This window comes from Oryctolagus cuniculus, chromosome 2 (assembly GCF_964237555.1).
Source record: "Oryctolagus cuniculus chromosome 2, mOryCun1.1, whole genome shotgun sequence".
In the NCBI taxonomy this organism is placed as follows: domain Eukaryota; kingdom Metazoa; phylum Chordata; class Mammalia; order Lagomorpha; family Leporidae; genus Oryctolagus; species Oryctolagus cuniculus.
In genome coordinates this window covers 41,159,088-41,176,812 of record NC_091433.1, presented here as the reverse complement: position 1 = coordinate 41,176,812, position 17,725 = coordinate 41,159,088, and the positions used below count along the sequence as shown (strand labels likewise).

Genomic DNA, 17,725 nt, shown 5'->3' with positions numbered 1-17,725 from the left:
GTGATCGCCTGATTTTGTGGCTCAGAGATGCTTTACCCATGTGATCATGACCTTCACTGCAGCATCTCATCCCCGACTGCTTCTGGCACTTACTCACCCACTAGACCAGTTCTTCAAGCTTCTTGAGCTGTTTGTCCCCTGGACCTTTAATTTCCCACTATGTTCTTGTTTTTCAGCCTTCCCTTCTCCCTGTGACCTAGAACGTGTCATTTGCCTTTGAGGCTCTCACCGTCTCCTTATCTCCCGCACCCCCTTGCCCTTTCATCCCAGCTGCTGTGCCTCTCCTCAGTGTCAGCACTGCTGAGCAATGCTGAACCCTTCCAAATACCTGCTTTTGGGGCAGGCTCTTTCTCACCTAAACCACTCAGGCTCACAGCAGGGTGTGCCTGGTACATCACTTGGGCTCCACTGATGCCTTGCAACCCTTGCACAGTTTCCTGTGTGCTCTCTCCTGTTGCCCCTGGTGGCTGCTGCATACCTGTGCCTCTCTCCCTAAGTTCTCACTGCATTGGAAAATGGGCGATACTGCAATTAAAATTCTTCAATCTTTTTCTTTTCTTTTGGATGACATAAATTCAGTACCCCAGTGATTAATCTCTGCCTTCCTCCCCACCTCTTTTCTTGCCATTTACTCCCAAAAACCTACTCTTTTACCATCTGATCAACTGGGGCTACCCAGAGGCACCTTGCTCTCTCAGATGTGACCCTCTTTGCACCTGCAACTACTTCTACCTTGAATCCTGTTTCACATCCACAGTGAGGTTGGATAAGTATCTGCTCTGTGTGAAGATTGTGCTAGCTTTGCCTTTTCAGGAAGCTTAATCTCAAATTCCCTGCAGGGATTAGATGTGTCTCATCTCGGCTCACAGAGCACCCCTGGCTCTGACCCACATCTGAAGGCTGGATCCCGGCCTTTTGCCCTCTCTGGATCCCTTTCTACCCCTTTTCACTGTGCTCTTGGGAGATGACAGCTGCGTTTTATGGCCGTGTCCGCTGGGGCCATTCAGTGTAGAATCCCAGCAGGAGCTCAGCATGCCTGTGTGAGGGTGAGGTCAAGGGTATTGGGTGCTCCAGCTGCTGTGTCCTTCCTGTGGGCCTGTCTTGGGCTGGCTGTGTCCTTCAGCATTAAGTCACTGTACTTCGTAGGTAGTTATTACTTGGCTCCCTTTCCTTCCAGGGATGTGACGCCTACAGCTCTTACTCTCAGAGGTTATTGGTGGTAACAGCTTAGCTACGTCCAACCTCAGGCCAATGCACGAGCCTTTGAGGTTCCCTTCTACTCACATTTTGTAAATATGTTGCCTTTTTGGAAACAGCCTCTTCTGGAATTACCCAGTTTTACATGTGCTTCTGTTTTTAATTGGGATCTTGATTGAGAACCTCCTTCGAAAGAGGTTAACTATTACATATCTTTTTTTTTATTGCTTCATTACTATAGTATGAGTTTCTAGAAAGCATGTTTGTTTATTTTTGTTTTCAAGGCATCAAACATTTCCTAGTAGGTGTTGATAAATAGTTTTGGTGATGAAGAGGAGGGAAAATGCAAGGAGAGAAGGATAGTAGGATGGGAGTCACCAAGCAGTTTTCTTGACTGTTTTTATTTGCTTGTTTTAAAACAAACTTTCTTTATTTAAAATATATTTTTTATTTGAAAGGCAGGGAGAGAGAGAGAGAAAGAGAGAGAGAGGAGAGAGAGCGCGAGAGAGAGAGCAAGGAAGGGAGGGAGGGGACAGGGGAGGAGAGGAAAGGAAAGACAGACACAGAGATATTTCATACAATGATTCAATCCCCAGATGCCTGTAACTGCTGAGGTTGAGCCAAGGCAAAACTAGGAGCTGGGAACTCCGTCTTGATCTCCCATGGGGAGGCCAGTTATTTGAACAATTTCCTGATGCCTGTCAGTGTGCTCATTAGCAAGAAGCTGGATGAGAAGTGGAGGAGCCAGGACTTGAACCAGGCCCTCCAATATGGGATGTGGGCATCCCAAGTAGTGTTGTAACCACTATGCCAAATGCATGCCCTTTTGTTTGAGTTTGGTTTCCAAATGACTGACTCTTCTTCCAGTCTCCAAATCAGATCAGGAACTTTCCTCTGTGTTTCTTCTCTGTGCAAGTCACTTCACTAGGTGCTGTGAGGGTACTTGGTTCATTTCTCCTGAAATTTTTCTCAAGGAAGGGACTAGTGTGGCTAAAGCTTAGTAAAGCAGGGTGTGTCTCCTGGTGAAAGAGATGGGAGTGAGGTCTGAGACTAAGAGGAGGCTTGGGTCAGCTCCTGTAGATATTGGAAGAGGGGTCATGAGCAACACTAAGGGCCAACCTGAGGCTCCCTAACACGTGCTCCTGGGGCATCTGTTCCACCGTCTCCTGCACACAACCACATGAACCTTCCTGAAGTACACTTGGGATAACGTCGTCCTCTTACCTTGAAATCCTCTAGGACATCTCATTTCCTGTAGCAAGAAAAATGAGTCCCTGTTTTGACAAAATGCTCTTACTTCCACAGACCTGTTTTTTACTGCTTCTTCGTGTAAAGCAATTAAGCCAGATTAATTTCTTCTGTTCTCCAGATGGGCTTCCTGCCTCCCACCCAAATGCCTTTATTCATGAATTCCCATGAACCCAGAGAGGAAGGTTTTTATTTTTCCCTACTGCATTTTCTCCTGAGAAATCCTACCCACTCATACCCCTCATCTTCTATTTGCTGTCAGACCCATTCCCACTCCTACCTGCTGTGTTAATCCGGTGTTAATCCTGCCATCTGTGTTTTCCAGGCTCCCTTGCCAACTGGTTTCCCTTTAAATTCAGCCAATGGGAGTCCCTGGGAGAAGATAGAGGCAAGAAGGGTAAAGCCAGGGCCTCTGTCCCCCTCACTCTCTGGCACGGGAGGCATCTCCCATGGTGGTTCCACCTTCTAACTGATAGCCTCTCACTGTGGTCTGAGTGCTCCAGGAAGCCCTGACTTTGCGTTTAATAAGCAGCCTCTTCCATCTATGCTTCCTTCTCTTGGAGCAGTAGATTGTTCTGCTATTGCTAATTTCTGGGTTTCTGTTCTTTCCTCTCTTTAGGAGCCCTTTTGCCACTGATTCTTTGTATTACATTCCCTCTATTGAGTTGGTAACAAAGGTGTTAGTAGAGCTAAACCAAGCCATTTTTCGAACTGGATCCTGATTGAAAGACCATGCTTTTTGTTCTCCCTTGCATGTGGGAGCTAAAATTAAAAAAAAAAAAAGAAAAGAAAAATAAGGAAATGTCTGTGTGTATCAGTATTACTGAAAATATAGTTTGTAAGAATTTAGTTTTATACCTTTGTCAAAGCAATGACTAAGAATGTTACACTACTGTAGTTTCAATGATCTATGATTATTTTAATATTTACTGTTTAGGTCTTCAAAGAGGGAGGTGCCTTTCTCTGAAGGGAGGAGAGAACCTCCACTTTGACTATGACCTTGTCTAAACAAGATAAGAGTCGGAGAACTCAAGGGGCTTCCATAGCCTTGGAAACTCATGACTGGTGCATAGGGAGATTACTGATGCCATAAACAGGAGTGTAAATTTGTAAAGTCAACAACAGGAGTCACTGTGCACTTACTCCTCATGTAGGATCTCTGTCCTTAATGTGCTGTACACTGAGGCTTAATGCTATAACGAGTACTCAAACAGTATATTTCACTTTGTGTTTCTATGGGGGTGCAAACTGTTGAAATCTTTACTTAATGTACACTAAACTGATCTTCTGTTAAAAAAAAAAAAAAAAGAAAAGAAACTATCAATTCCCAACTTGACTCTCACTGGGATTAAACATGACAATAGGTCTGATCTGATTTCATCATCATTTAAAAAAAAATCATCTATTATTTTTCACTTTATGTTTCTGTGTGGGAACAAACTGTTGAAATCCTTACTTAAGGTATACTAAGCTGATCTTCTGTATACTAAGATAATCGAAAATGAATCTTGATGTGAATGGAAGGGGAGAGGGAGTGGGAAAGGGGAGGGTGGTGGGTGGGAGGGACGGTATGGGGGGGAAAGCCATTGTAACCCATGAGACGTACTTTGGAAATTTATATTCATTAAATAAAAGAAAAAGATAAAAAAAAAAAAAAAAAAAAAAAAAAAAAATATTTACTGTTTATAGCTGAAATGATCATTATTCCATTCAATTGTTGTTTATAGTCATTGTATGTATTCCCATTAAACTAGGATCTTTTTGCTTTTTTTTAAAGAAAAACTATCTTTTAAATTTTCTCTAAAATTTACAAAATATCATCTGTTCCAACTATCAAAATTTTCTCATAATATGACATAAAAATATTCACTAATTTTGAAACAAAATATAATTGGGGAAGGGATGGCTGTCATTTATAAATAATTATTTTAATTTCTTTTGTCAATTCTAAACTACTTGTTCAGTTTAGTGCTCTTGTCTTGTTCCCCATTACTAATTGTAGGCCTTTTATGGGGGGCATATTTGTCTTTGGATTGTTCCTTATCTACCTGGCAGAAGATTTTACACATGGTACACACTCACTTTATTGAATCAGCAGACTTTGTTCACTTGCCATGTGTATTTTTATTTATTTATTTATTTATTTATTTATTTGGACAGGCAGAGTGGAAAGTGATGGAGAGAGACAGAGAAAAAGGTCTTCCTTTGCCGTTGGTTCACCCTCCAATGGCCGCCGCGGCCGGCGCGCTGTGGCCGGCGCACCGCACTGATCCGATGGCAGGAGCCAGGTACTTCTCCTGGTCTCCCATGGGGTGCAGGGCCCAAGGACTTGGGCCATCCTCCACTGCACTCCCGGGCCACAGCAGAGAGCTGGCCTGGAAGAGGGGCAACCGGGACAGAATCTGGCCCCCTGACCAGAACTAGAACCCTATTTCTCATTTTAAGTTATGAGGTTGCTTATGTTATAAGTTATAATATCTGCTTGTGAATTTTGTTTGCAAAAATTGAGCTTAAAGATTTCAGATTTTTAGTGTGAAATGTTATAGGTCAGAGAGGTGACAGCAACCTTGGAGCCTCTCCTGACCATTATTTTATTCCTTCCACTGTGGTATTCAGAGAAGACTAACAGGCACCAAAGGCCAGTAACCTGGAGTACTGTTTCTCTAAATGTCATTCAGGAACCTCTTGCCACAGATTTACTTATGGTGCTCAGTAAAAGTGTAGATTCATGTGCCCCCACCATACCTCATTCATTCTGAGAACAGAGTCTGGAGTCTGCATTTAAAACAAGCTGCAGAGCTTTCATTCACCCTAAATTTGAAGAACAGCATCTACATTTTAAATGTGGGTTTGTGTGTGTACATGTATGTGCATGTCATATATTTCTACCCTTTGATATAAAGACCATTTTTACTTTTTCAAAAAGCACAGAAACTCATTTGTATTATTTTTTGCTAACATATAATAATTGTATGTATTTATGGGGTACACTGTAATATTTCAACATATGTATACAGAATCTATTGAACAAATCAGGGTAATTAGCATCTCCATCTCCTTATCATTTCTTTATGTTGGTTTTTCATGAAATACACAGTAGGCTGTTGGAAGCTGTGCTGTAGAACACTGTAACTTATTCCTTCAAACTTAGTTTTGTGCTTTTTATCCGGCCACCTTCTAGCTCCTGTTTTCTGTGTTCTTTCAGCCTCTAGTTATCACTGTTCTATGTTCAAATAATCTTTTGAAAGCTTTCACTTTTTTTTAAGATTTATTTTCTTATTTATTTGAAAGTCAGAGTTACACAGAGAAGCCAGAGAGAGAGAGGTCTTCCATTCACTGGTTCACTCCCCAGTTGGCCGCAATGACCAGAGCTGCACTGATCCGTGTGGGGAGCAACTCGGACTAGACTAAGTTACTCGAATTAAGACTTATTCTATGCATCTGCTCTCCCACAATATGGCACTGAGAAGGGAGTAAACAACTTCTACGCAGCTGCTTCTCGCCAACTTGAGCGATGACCTGCAGAAGCTGATCCTGCTCCTGATTGGAGGAGAGCAGTGTGCTCGGTGTGTGGGTAGCAGAGTTGGGATTGATGGAGGAGGACTATAAAGGAGGAGAGAGAGAACATGCACCAGGAACATCTATCTGAAGGAACATCTGAGCAGCCCCCGAGAGAGCCGGCTGGCGGTGTGCCGCTCCCCCGTGGAAGTGGGGAAAGTGGCAGGGGGAGCCGCCCTTCCACGGAGGTTGGAGGGATCGGCAGCCAACCCGGGAAGGACCAGCAGCAAACCCGGGAAGGGCCGAGCAGACGAAAGAACAGCGCAGGGTCCTGTGTTGTTCCTCCACGAAGAGGGGGAGCGACAGATCCGAAGGCAGGAGCCAGGAGCTTCTTCTGGGACTCTCACATGGGTGCAGGGGCCCAAGGACTTGGGCCATCTTCTACTGCTTTCCCAGGCTGTAGCAGACAGCTGAATCAGAAGTGGAGCAGCTGGTACTTGAACTGGCGCCCATATGGGATGCTGGCACTGCAGGCGATGGCTTTACCTACTATGCCACAGCACTGGCCCCTAGTTTTCACATTTGAGAGAGAACACATTTTTATGTGAGTAGTTGTTTTTCGATGTCCCCAGTTCCATCCATTTTGCTGCAAATGAGAGGATTTTATTCTTTTTCTCTGATTGAATGATATTCCATGTATATATGATGGATCTTCAAAAGAATCTCATGGAAAATGCATTACATTTCAATCTTATTTTTCCACAAGCCCTTTGAAGTACCTTTAACCACATGTTCTTGATCTGTTCATCCACTGATGGTCATCTAGGATGATTCTGTATCTTGGCTATTGTGAATCATGCTTTGATAAATATGATAGTGGAGGTATTTCTTTGATATGCTGATTTCATTTCCCTTGAATGAATACCCAGGTATGAGATAGTCAGTTCAAATGGTAGTTTTAGTTTTTTGGAGCATCTCAATACTGTTTTCTACAATGGCTACACTCAGTTACATATCCTCTCTCCGCCCAATAGTGTGTAAGTTTTCTCCCCATCTTCATCAGCATTTGTTATTTTTATCTCTATAAAAATTTAAATTTGTTTTTATTTTACTTGAGAGGTAGAGAAACAGAGACAGATAAAGTGAGTTCCCATCCACTAGTTCACTCCCCAAATCCCTGCTGCAGCTGGGTCAGGGCCAGAGCCAGGAATTGGTTTTGCAGTCCAGGTCTCCCACATGGGTGGCAGGGACCCAAGTACTTGAGTCATCATCTGCTGCCTGTCATGCTGTATGTTAGCAGGAAGCTGGAATCGGGGCTTGAACCCAAGCAGTCTAACATGGGATGCAAGCATCCCAAGTGATTACTTAACTTCTAGATCCAACACTTACCCAGTATTTTTGTCTGTTTGAAAATTAGCCATTCTGGGGCCAGCGCTGTGGCGCAGTGAGTTAATGCCCTGGCTTGAAGCACCGGCATCCCATATGGATGCCAGTTCCAGACCAAGCTGCTCCACTTCCAATCCAGCTCTCTGCTATGGCCTGGGAAAGCAGTAGAAGATGGCCCAAGTTCTTGGGCCCCTGCACCCATGTGAGAGACCTTTAAGAAGCTCCCAGCTCCTGGCTTTGGATCGGTGCAGCTCTGGCCATTGTGGCCAATTGGGGAGTAAACCATCGGATGGAAGACCTCTCTCTCTCTCTCTCTCTCTCTCTGCCTTTCCTCTCTCTCTGTAACTCTGACTTTCAAATAAAAATAAATAAATCTTTAAAAAAAATAGCCATTGCAACTGGGGTGAGGTGATATCTCATTGTGGTTTTGATTTGCATTTCCCTGATGGTCAATAATATTAAGCACATTTTGATGTATTTATTGGTCACTTGTATTTCTTCTTTTGAGAGATGTCTATCCAGATCATTTGACCATTTTTAAATTTGGTTTCTGTTATTGTTGTTAAGTTTTTGAATTGTTCCTATATGCTGGGTATTACTTGTTTTTTAGATAGATAACTTTCAAATATTTTATCTCATTCTATAGGTTGTCTCTTCACTCTGTTGAGTGTTTTATTTGTTATGCAAAAGCTCTATTTTTGCTTTAGTTGCCTGTGGTTTTTTGGGTATTATCCAAAAAATCATGCCTTGAAACGTTTTCCCTGTTTTCTTTCAGTAGTTTCATGTCTTACATTTTGGTCTTTGCTCTATTTTCAGTTTATTTTTCTAAGAGATGGGCCCAAGTTTTAGTCTTTTCCATGTGTACATCAGTTTTTTCCAATTAAATGAGATGATATTATTTTGTTTGCAGATATGAAAACTGACTTTCCATGATACTGAAAAACTCAGTTGAGTTGATTCAGTAAGCAGTAGTGTCATGATGTGCATCCAAGCTAAAGCATGGTTTCAGTCAGTAGAATATACTGCTTGCAGGTATTCAAGATTCACATTCCATTTAAATGATACATCAGTGATCCATAATATTTTATCAACCATTTTTTAGAAAGCTTTTATTTAATAAATATGAATTTCATAGGTACAGCTTTCAGATTATAGTGATTCTTCCCCCCATATCTGCCCTCCCACCCCCAACTCCCGTCCCACTTCCTACTCCCTCTCCCATCCCATTCTTCATTAAGATTCATTTTTAATTATCTTTATATACAGAAGATCAACTCTATATTAAGTAAAGATTTCAAGATTTTTCACCCACACGGACACACAAAGTATAAAGTACTGTTTGAAGATAAGATTTACTGTTAATTCTCATAGTACAACTCATTAAGGACAGAGGACATGGGGAAGCAAGTGCACAGTGACTCCTGTGGTTGATTTAACAATTGACACTCTTATTTGTGACATCAGTGATCATCCGAGGCTCTTGGCATGAGCTGCCAAGGCTATGGAAGCCTCTTGAATCCACAAACTCCGACATTACTTAGACAAGGCCATAATCAAAGTAGAAGTTTTCACCTCCCTTCAGAGAAAGGTACCTCTTTCTTTGATGGCCCCTTCTTTCCACTGAAATCTCACTCACCTAGATCTTTCATGTAGGTCATTTTTTTTGTCACAGTGTCTTGGTTTTCCATGCCTGAAATTCTCTCATGGGCTTTCTAGCCAGATTCGAATGCCTTAAGGGCTGATTCTGAGGCCAGGGTGATATTTAGGGTATTTGCCATTCCATGAGTCTGCTGTGTGGCCTGCTTCCCATGTTGGATCATTCTCTCCTTTTTAATTCTATCAATTATTATTAGCAGACATGTGGTCTTATTAATGTGATCCTTTTGACACTTATTCATATCTTTATGATCAGTTATGCACTTAAACTGATCACTTTAACTAGTAAGATGGCATTGGTACCTGCCAACTTAATGGGATTTGGAGTCCCACGGCAAGTTTTTAGCTTTACCCTTAGGGGTAAGTCCGAGGGAATGTGTGCCAAACTGTACATCTCCTCCCTCTCTTATTCCCACAATTACTTTTAATAGGGATCAATTTTCAACTGGATTTAAATGCCTTAAAATAATTATGTATTAAGTAAAGAGTTCAACCAATGGTACTAAGTAGAACAAGAAAATACTTCACTCCACTGATACTTCATTGGCTTTGGATTGGCTCAGCTCTGGCCATTGGCAGCCATTTGGGGAGTGAAACAGTGGATGGAAGACCTTTCTCTTTCTCTCTCTCTCTCTCTCTCTTCACTCTCACTCTCACTGTCTGTAACTCTACCTCTCAAATAAATAAATAAAAAATTTTTTAAAAAAGAGTAAAACTCTAAATCACTCTCATAAGGCCAAGAACCATAGTAGATACCTATTAAGATACTTTTTAACAGCAGGATATCAACAGTATTATTTATTATCTTCCAGAAGTTTAACGAAGGGTATTAGGCATCAGAGCTAAATGCTTCTTTCAGAAAGGAAGCAGGCATTGTGGTGCAAGGGGTTGGCTGCCACCTAGGACACCTGCATCCCGTATCAGACTGCCTGGGTTTGAGTCCTGGCTCTGCTTCCATCTAGCTTCCTGCTAATGCGCACCCTGGTAGGCAGCAGGTTATAGCTCAGCTACTGTAGTCCCTGCCACTCACATGGGACACTGTGGTGGAGCTCCTGGCTCCAAGCTTCACCTGGTGCAGCCCTGGCTGTTGTGAAGATCTCTCTGTCACTCTGCCTTTCTTTCTTTTTTTCTTTTTCTTTCTTTCTTTCTTTTTTTTTTTTTTTTTTTTTTGACAGGCAGAGTGGACAGCGAGAGAGAGAGACAGAGAGAAAGGTCTTCCTTTGCCTTTGGTTCACCCTCCAATGGCTGCCGCGGCCGGCGCACTGCGGCCAGTGCACCACGCCTATCCGAAGGCAGGAGCCAGGTGCTTCTCCTGGTCTCCCATGGGGTGCAGGACCCAAGCACTTGGGCCATCCTCCACTGCACTCCTGGGCCACAGCAGAGAGCTGGCCTGGAAGAGGGGCAACCGGGACAGAATCTGGCGCCCCGACCAGGACTAGAACCCAGTGTGCCAGCACTGCAAGGCGGAGGATTAGCCTACTGAGCCGCGGCGCCGGCCACTCTGCCTTTCAAATAAATAAAAATAAACAGTTTTAAAAAGAATCTGTTTTGCATAATATTAGTACATTGCTGAAAACAATTTAAAGGAAAATGATTAGGAATAATTTTTGTAAAGGTCAATAAGGAAACTGGTTTGAATATAATAATTTTCTGATATAGCAAAGACACGAGTTACAATATGTCAAGGGAAAAATTTTGTAATAATAGGAACACCAATAGAAAGCACCTAGAATTTATAAAAAACAGAGTCTATAGTAGAAGCTTTTTAAAAATTATAAAGGAAATATGGGCAACATTTTCATTAGGAAGCACAACAAAAATTCTCTATTTACTATTTATTGCTAAAGCTTGCTAGTTATTGTTGAATTCTGGGGTGAGATAAAAAGCATTACCTATGTTATCCACTTGAAGTTTAACATTTTATTAAATCATGATTTTACCTTTAAGAGTTAGGTATGTTTTACACGGGTTTCCCACATCTTTCTTTCATTTAAGTTAAAGTCCTGTGAATGGACATGAAAAGTTCTGAGGACAGATGAGGGCATTCCTGCTCTTGAATCCCTTAGGGCAAGTTCAAGTGGTTGGAGTCACAGGCAGTTCCCTGTAACTCAACAGTATTTGCTACTGTGATGTGTTTATTGATTATAGTCATTAAACCTATGAAAAAAGTGACCCTTTCCTGGCTCTTGCTGTGTGCTAGGCATAATGCTAAGCAGTTTGCTCATTCAGTCCTCACAGCAGTGTGCAAAGCAAATGTCATTCAGGAAAGTGAGAAGAATCTCCTGGAACAAAGCTGCCCACCCAGTAATGGAGTGAGTTGCTCCTAAGGCAGATTTCCATAACCAGAAATGTTCAAAGAGACATTAGGTGAAAACTTATCAGGAATGCCACAGAGGCATTCCTGACTTGGGTGGGAGGTTGGTTACAGTGACTTTTGAAGTGATGGACTTCTAGGTCCATGATTCTACCCTGTAGAAGCCTTCATATCTTGGGAGCTAAGCCAAAAAGCACCAAAAAGTCTCTTGATTTTAAATTAGTATTGTTTGTGTGTGTGTATGTGTGTGTGTGTGTGTGGAGAGAGAGAGAGAGAGAGAGAGAGAGAGAGAGAGAGAGAGAGAGAGAATATGTCTTTGCTTTTCATTGAGATTCAGTGTCCTCAAATTTAAAAAGTTATTGAAAAAGAATACTGGGATGGGTGTTTGGCATAGCAGTTAAGATGTTGCTTGGGATGTATGTATTCCATATTGGAGAGCACTGGTTGGAGTCCTGGCTCTGTTTCCGATTCCAGCTTCCTGCTAATGCCCCCTTTGGGAAATAGCAGTGATGGCTCGATTACCTGGGTCCCTACTACTCACATAGAAAACCCACATTGACTTCTGGGCACCTGGCTTTGGCCTGGACTGGCCTCAGCTGCTGCAGGAATTTGGGAAGTGAACCAGAGAATGGAAGATCTTTCTCTCTCTCTCTCTCCCTCTCTCTCTCTCTCTCTCTCTCTCTCTCTCTCTCTTCGCCTCTCTACCATTCAAAATAAATAAAATAAAAAGAAATAATATACTAAGATTATAAAGATTATACTATTAAAATTTAAATACATTTTTTGTGTCTCAGTGCAAAAGGTTTTTGAGAAATTCAGAATCAATGTAACATGGTTGTTAAAAGCATAGATTTTGGGTACCATGTATGTGGCTCACATGGAAAATTTATTTGTTGTACTTTCTGGCTATATGTTTCTGACAAATTAAGCCATTCCTGAATTTTAGGTTTCCTACTGTGAGAACCAGAGAATAATACTTCACAGTTCATAGTGAGTATTATAGGAAGTTTCATGCCTGGCACACAGTAAGAACTCGGTAAATTGTTACTTTTGTTATAACATTAAAGAATAATGTCATCGTATTACATATACTTAATTTTTAAACTTCTAATTTCTTCTGGGTGCTAATTTTTAAATTATTTATTTGAAAGACATAGTTATAGATAGAAAGGGAGACAAATTTTCCATCTGCTGGTTCACTCCCCAGATGGCCTCAACGGCTGGGGCTGGGTCAGGCCCAACTTCCTCTGGTCTCCCACATGGGTGCAGGCACCAAAGCATTTGAACTATCTTCTGCTACTTTCCCAGTACCATCAGCAGGGAGCTGGATGGGAAGTGGAGTAGCTGGGACTCAACCTGCCATATAGGATGTCGGTCTCACAGGCAATGGCTTAACTAGCTACGCCACAATACCGGCCAGTTTTTATACTTGAAATTCTATTTAATTTTTGCATTTAAAAAGTTGAAGTAAAAATTGCATAAGTACAGAAAACCACATATATTAAGGGTACACTTTGGTGACTTTTGATCACTCATGTAATCCTTCCACATTCATTCCAGACAATTCTCACCTGCCCGATTGTAGTTAAATCTCATTCCCCTTAGACATCTGCTACTTTGATTTCTGCCACCAAAGAGTTATTTGTATATTCTCGAGTTTTGTATAAATGAAATCATACAGCATGTTCTCTAGTATCCAGCCTCTTTCACGTCGGGGTGTTTCTGAGATTCACCCACGTTGTTTTAGGCACCAGGAGTTCATTTCTACTTACCGCTGAGAAGCATTTCACTGTGGAAACCAGCCTGTTTCTCCTTGTCCTATTGAGGAAACATGCATTGCTTCCAGTGTGGATCTTCTGTGAATATAGCTGTCAAGAGGATTATTGTACAAGTGTGTTTTGTATATATGATTTAATTTTATTGAATAAATACCTCTAGTGGAATCATTACTAGAGCAGGTGTGTGTTTGTCTTTTTAGGGAATTGCCAAACAGTTTGACAAAGAAGTTGTAGGATCTTCACTTCCACCATTAAGAGCTGTCGGTCCTGAACTTGTACTGGGTGTCAAATGGCATCTCATTCTGTTTATAATTTTTATCGTCTATAAAAAAATTATGACTAGTGGTATTAGGTGCATTTCCTTATACTTATTGACTACTTTTGCATATTTTACGAAGAATTTTTTGGTCCACATTTATTGGATTGTTTCTCTTTTCCTTGTTGATTTATATAAATAGCTAGTATGGTCTGCATATAAGTCTTGCCAGATAAATTTGCTGTGAATATGCTTGTCTGTGACCTACCTCTATATTTTCTTATTTTTTGATATTAAAAAATTTAGAATTTTGATGATATCCAATTCACCCAAACTTTTTGGACTTAGAGCCTTTTCTCTGCCCTCTGTAAGACATCTTTCCTGCTCCAAGCACATGAGGATATTCACTCATGTTTTCTTGTAGGTGTTTCGTGATTTTTTTCTACCTACATGTGTCATTTTATAGCTCACCAATGATTTCATAGCAAACCATCCAAGATTCCCTGAATAAACTGTTCCCTTACAAAACATTATATTTTTGTTTATTCTTAAAAATATTTTATACCTTTACGACTGTACCACTGCTTTTTAAATTTTTAATTTTTAATTTTTTTTTAACAGATTTAACATAGTTTGTTATTTTTGCTTTGAGTTTAGGGTCCATCTGGGGTTGATTTTTGCGTTGATGTGAAGTAGGGATGGAGATTTGCTTTTCTTTTCGCAAAGTCTATTTAAAATTAGAGTTTTCCTTATATGAACACTCAAACCACAGTATTCTCAAATTCCCAAAGTGGAGTATGGAAGTAATTGAATCTGAAATTTTCTTCGTAGGACAACTACTCCCTGATGAGTGTGAGTCATTAACTGTTGTTGCTGATTTCTCTTTTATTTATTTTTTGACAGGCAGAGTGGACAGTGACAGAGAGAGAGCCAGAGAGAAAGGTCTTCCTTCTGTTGGGTCACCCCCCAAATGGCTGCTATGGCGGGCACTGCACTGATCAGAAGCCAGGAGCCAGTGCTTCCTTCTGGTCTCCCATGCGGGTGCAGGGCCCAAGCACTTGGGCTATCCTCCACTGCACTCCCGGGCCACAGCAGAGAGCTGGCCTGGAAGAGGGGCAACTGGGACAGAATCCAGCGCCCCGACCGGGACTAGAACCCGGTGTGCCAGCGCCACAGGCGGAGGATTAGCCTATTGAGCTATGGTGCCAGCCTGATTTCTCATTTCTTTATCTTTTCTATCTGTATTCCCTTAGTCTTTCATTAGGAAAGACAGGTTTTGTGAGGAGGCAGCACAGGCTGTCAGGTGTCAGCACTCATGGTTGCCCCTACCTCTTCCTAGTAACCTGTATACTGCTCATTCTCTCTAGCTTCTGGATCTTTCTTAAAATCTTCACGTTTCATTTATTTATTGATTGACTGCATACCATCTTCTTTACAGGCAATTTCTTTTTTATGTTATAAATTTCTTTTTAAGCAATCAATATAAATCTCACAGAAAATGGACTCAAGAACTGAGCACACAATTCAAGTCTCCCATGTGGGTAGCAGGAACCCAATTGCTTGAGCCATTACCTGCTGCCTTGCAGGGTCTGTACTGGTGGGAGGCTGGAGTCAGGAGCTTGATCCAATGCTGTCACTGTCTATGTGTTGACCAGTGTGTAAAGAAGTAGACATAGAACTATGGGAACACAAAGCAAAGTTTGATAAATTCTTTTGCCCTACTAATCACTGGAGTCTTCACAGAGGTGATATATGAGCTGATTTTTGAAGGACAAATACGACTTTCCCTGGAAGAAAAAAGCAGGTCAGAAATTCCTTGTAAAGGGATCATGAACAAAGTAATGGTTAAACAAAGATGTGCATACAAACCACAAACACATCTGCCTGATAAGCTATCCATGTTCACAGCATAAGGGAATGGCCAAAGCTAATTGAAGTTTTTAAATTTTGAGAAACTTTAGTATTATTTATATCTAGACAGGTCAGTTCTACATCTGGTGAGAGGTTCCTAAAATATCCCAAAGATTTTTCTGTGTCATTCATTGTTTAACTTATCTTTTTTTTAAATTTCCGCTAGTGCTTATGAGTTGGGGCATGCATAACAGTGATTTCCACTCTCTTCAGCAACAAATTCATGAATATAGTTAAATAAGCAATATTGTCATTGTCTTGAAAAGTTAAACTAATGTAAACATTTGTAGTAAATTCTGGAATTTATTATACATGGATCTTTAAATGCCAGTAAAAAAAGAAAGAACACCAGACAACAATACTGCCACCAATAACAAGAAGTCTGCGTAACGTGCTCTGCCACCCTCTTTCCCTTTTCTTTTTCTCCTCTCACGTTTCTCTTCCCTTCCTTTTTCTCCTGTTGATCATCATTTTCTATGTTCTGCAGTGTCCCATGCACTGAAAATAAGGAAAAGAACCTCTTCATTAACAGAAACTGGCTCTTCTACATAGCAAGAGGTTTAATTTTGGGAACCAGGAACTAGCAGGCATTGGAAGATTAGGGCTGACAGGCTCAGGGCCAGGTACGATCCCAGAACGCTATACTAGCACTGGCCCTCATGAAAGTTTCCTTTTCTTTCACAGCCTGGAATTTGGGCAGTGAGGAAGCTCACACTAGAACTGTTCATTCATGAATGCATTACCTTAACTGGGAGCCAGGGATCAGGAATTCCTCCCCACTGTACCTGAGAGCAGATTCATTCCAGGAGATACAGGATGCCTTGCCTTCGGCGCCCAAAAGGCAGTAACTGAGCAGGGATTGCTCTCTCAGAAAATTTAATGTGTTCCCGCCTGTTCTTGTTGGAAGAACTGTTATCTTCACCTCACTTCCACTTTCTAACTCTTGTACAAGTGCATTCGATTGACTGAATCTAAGTGACAACAAGAATCTCAGCTGAAAAGGAGTCTGAGAAATGAAGGATTTTGAGCTCTTCCAGTTTTTGCAGATCCTAAAATCATGTTAGAAGGAGAGAATGAAGGATTTTGTGGGCCAATCCAATATACCTACCACCTTAAGAAGCATTTCAAAATCATTGTAAATTCAATGACTTTTCATAACTTCTGATGAAAATCCATGTGAGTGCAGTTTTTAAAACATAAGAACAAGTTTTTTTCACTCAGTACACATTTCTTGAGGACCTATTATGTGCTGGAAATCTACTATGGTTACAATAACCTTCACCCTAGAAAAGGTTGTTGCCTCGTTGTAAAGACAGAATACACAGCAATTTAGCATAGGGAAATGTAATTGTGAAATGCTCACAATTCAGTGGCAGAGTAGAGAATAGAGAAGGAAGTTTGATCAAGGATGTGGAGTCAGTGGCTTAGACTTGAATGATAGGTGGCACCTGTTTGGACTCAGGGGAGATGTGTTTTCCATCCTAAAGGAGTGCACAAGCAGAGGCACTGAAGTGTGACACAGCATGGTCCAGAGAGCTGCAGCCAAGACATCATTTTATGCCTTAGTAATAACCTGTTTTCATGGCATAGCCCAAGAATGAAAATTTCTTTATGTGACTTTCCAATTTTCTGTTTAACTAGAACACACCATCCCATTTTATCTTGGTTTTTATTTATTAGAGAGAGAAAGAGAACACTCCCATATACTTCCATTTGCTGGTTTACTCTTCAGATACATACAATGGGCCAGAGCCAAAGTCAGAAGCAGCAGAGACCCAGTCAGTCGAATAATTGCAGGCTCCAGGAATCATTGCAGCCTCCCAGGGTCTGCATTGGTGAGAAGCTGGAGTCAGGAGCCAAGACCAAAAATGGAGCCCAGGCATTCTGATAATGGGGATACAGTCTTCCCAGGCGCCATCTTTGCTGCTAAGCCAAATGGCCACCCTCCATTTCCATTTTTTTTAATATTTATTTTTAATTTGTATGTGTCTCATATCTTATTCTACCAAAGAGTAATTTCTGTGTGTGACTGGAATTGAGTGTTATCACGGGTTGAGAAGAATGTTAGAGTGAAACTTTGATGATATATGTAATAAAATTAAACTTTCCATTAATAAGGCTGCTTTCTTCTCAGATACTAAACTAACCATGAAGCCAAATATTATCAATACACGGCGCACCTTTATAAACATTCCCAATGTGATTGCTCCAGATATTGAAAAGGAAATAAGAAGGATGGAAAATGGAGCATGCAGGTAAATCTTTGTTTGTAGTGCTGGCCAGAGTTGTTCCATTAACTGGGCTTAATTTCAATTTAACTTCATGATTTATATTCTTGGACTTTGCAATGAGTTTGAGTGAGTTGATGTTTACTTTGGAACAGCATAACTGTTCTAACAAATGGATGTAATATTACTATTGTCATTGTTTTGGAAGTACCTCCTGGGCACCCTTGCCAAATACTTCTTCAGTTGCTGGCAG

At 41.1% G+C, this 17,725-nt stretch overlaps 1 protein-coding gene across 3 annotated transcripts in view; it reads left to right on the top strand.

The window, feature by feature from the left end:
* Positions 1-17,725, top strand: part of CNGA1 (cyclic nucleotide gated channel subunit alpha 1) — a 50,352-nt gene that overhangs the window by 16,563 nt on the left and 16,064 nt on the right. For all 3 annotated transcript variants that reach the window (XM_070069644.1, XM_070069646.1, XM_008248606.4), the window contains one exon: positions 17,379-17,499. In XM_070069644.1, coding sequence (XP_069925745.1) covers positions 17,393-17,499 — 107 coding nt within the window. In that variant the 5' untranslated portion in view covers positions 17,379-17,392. The remainder of the gene's footprint in view (positions 1-17,378; positions 17,500-17,725) is intronic.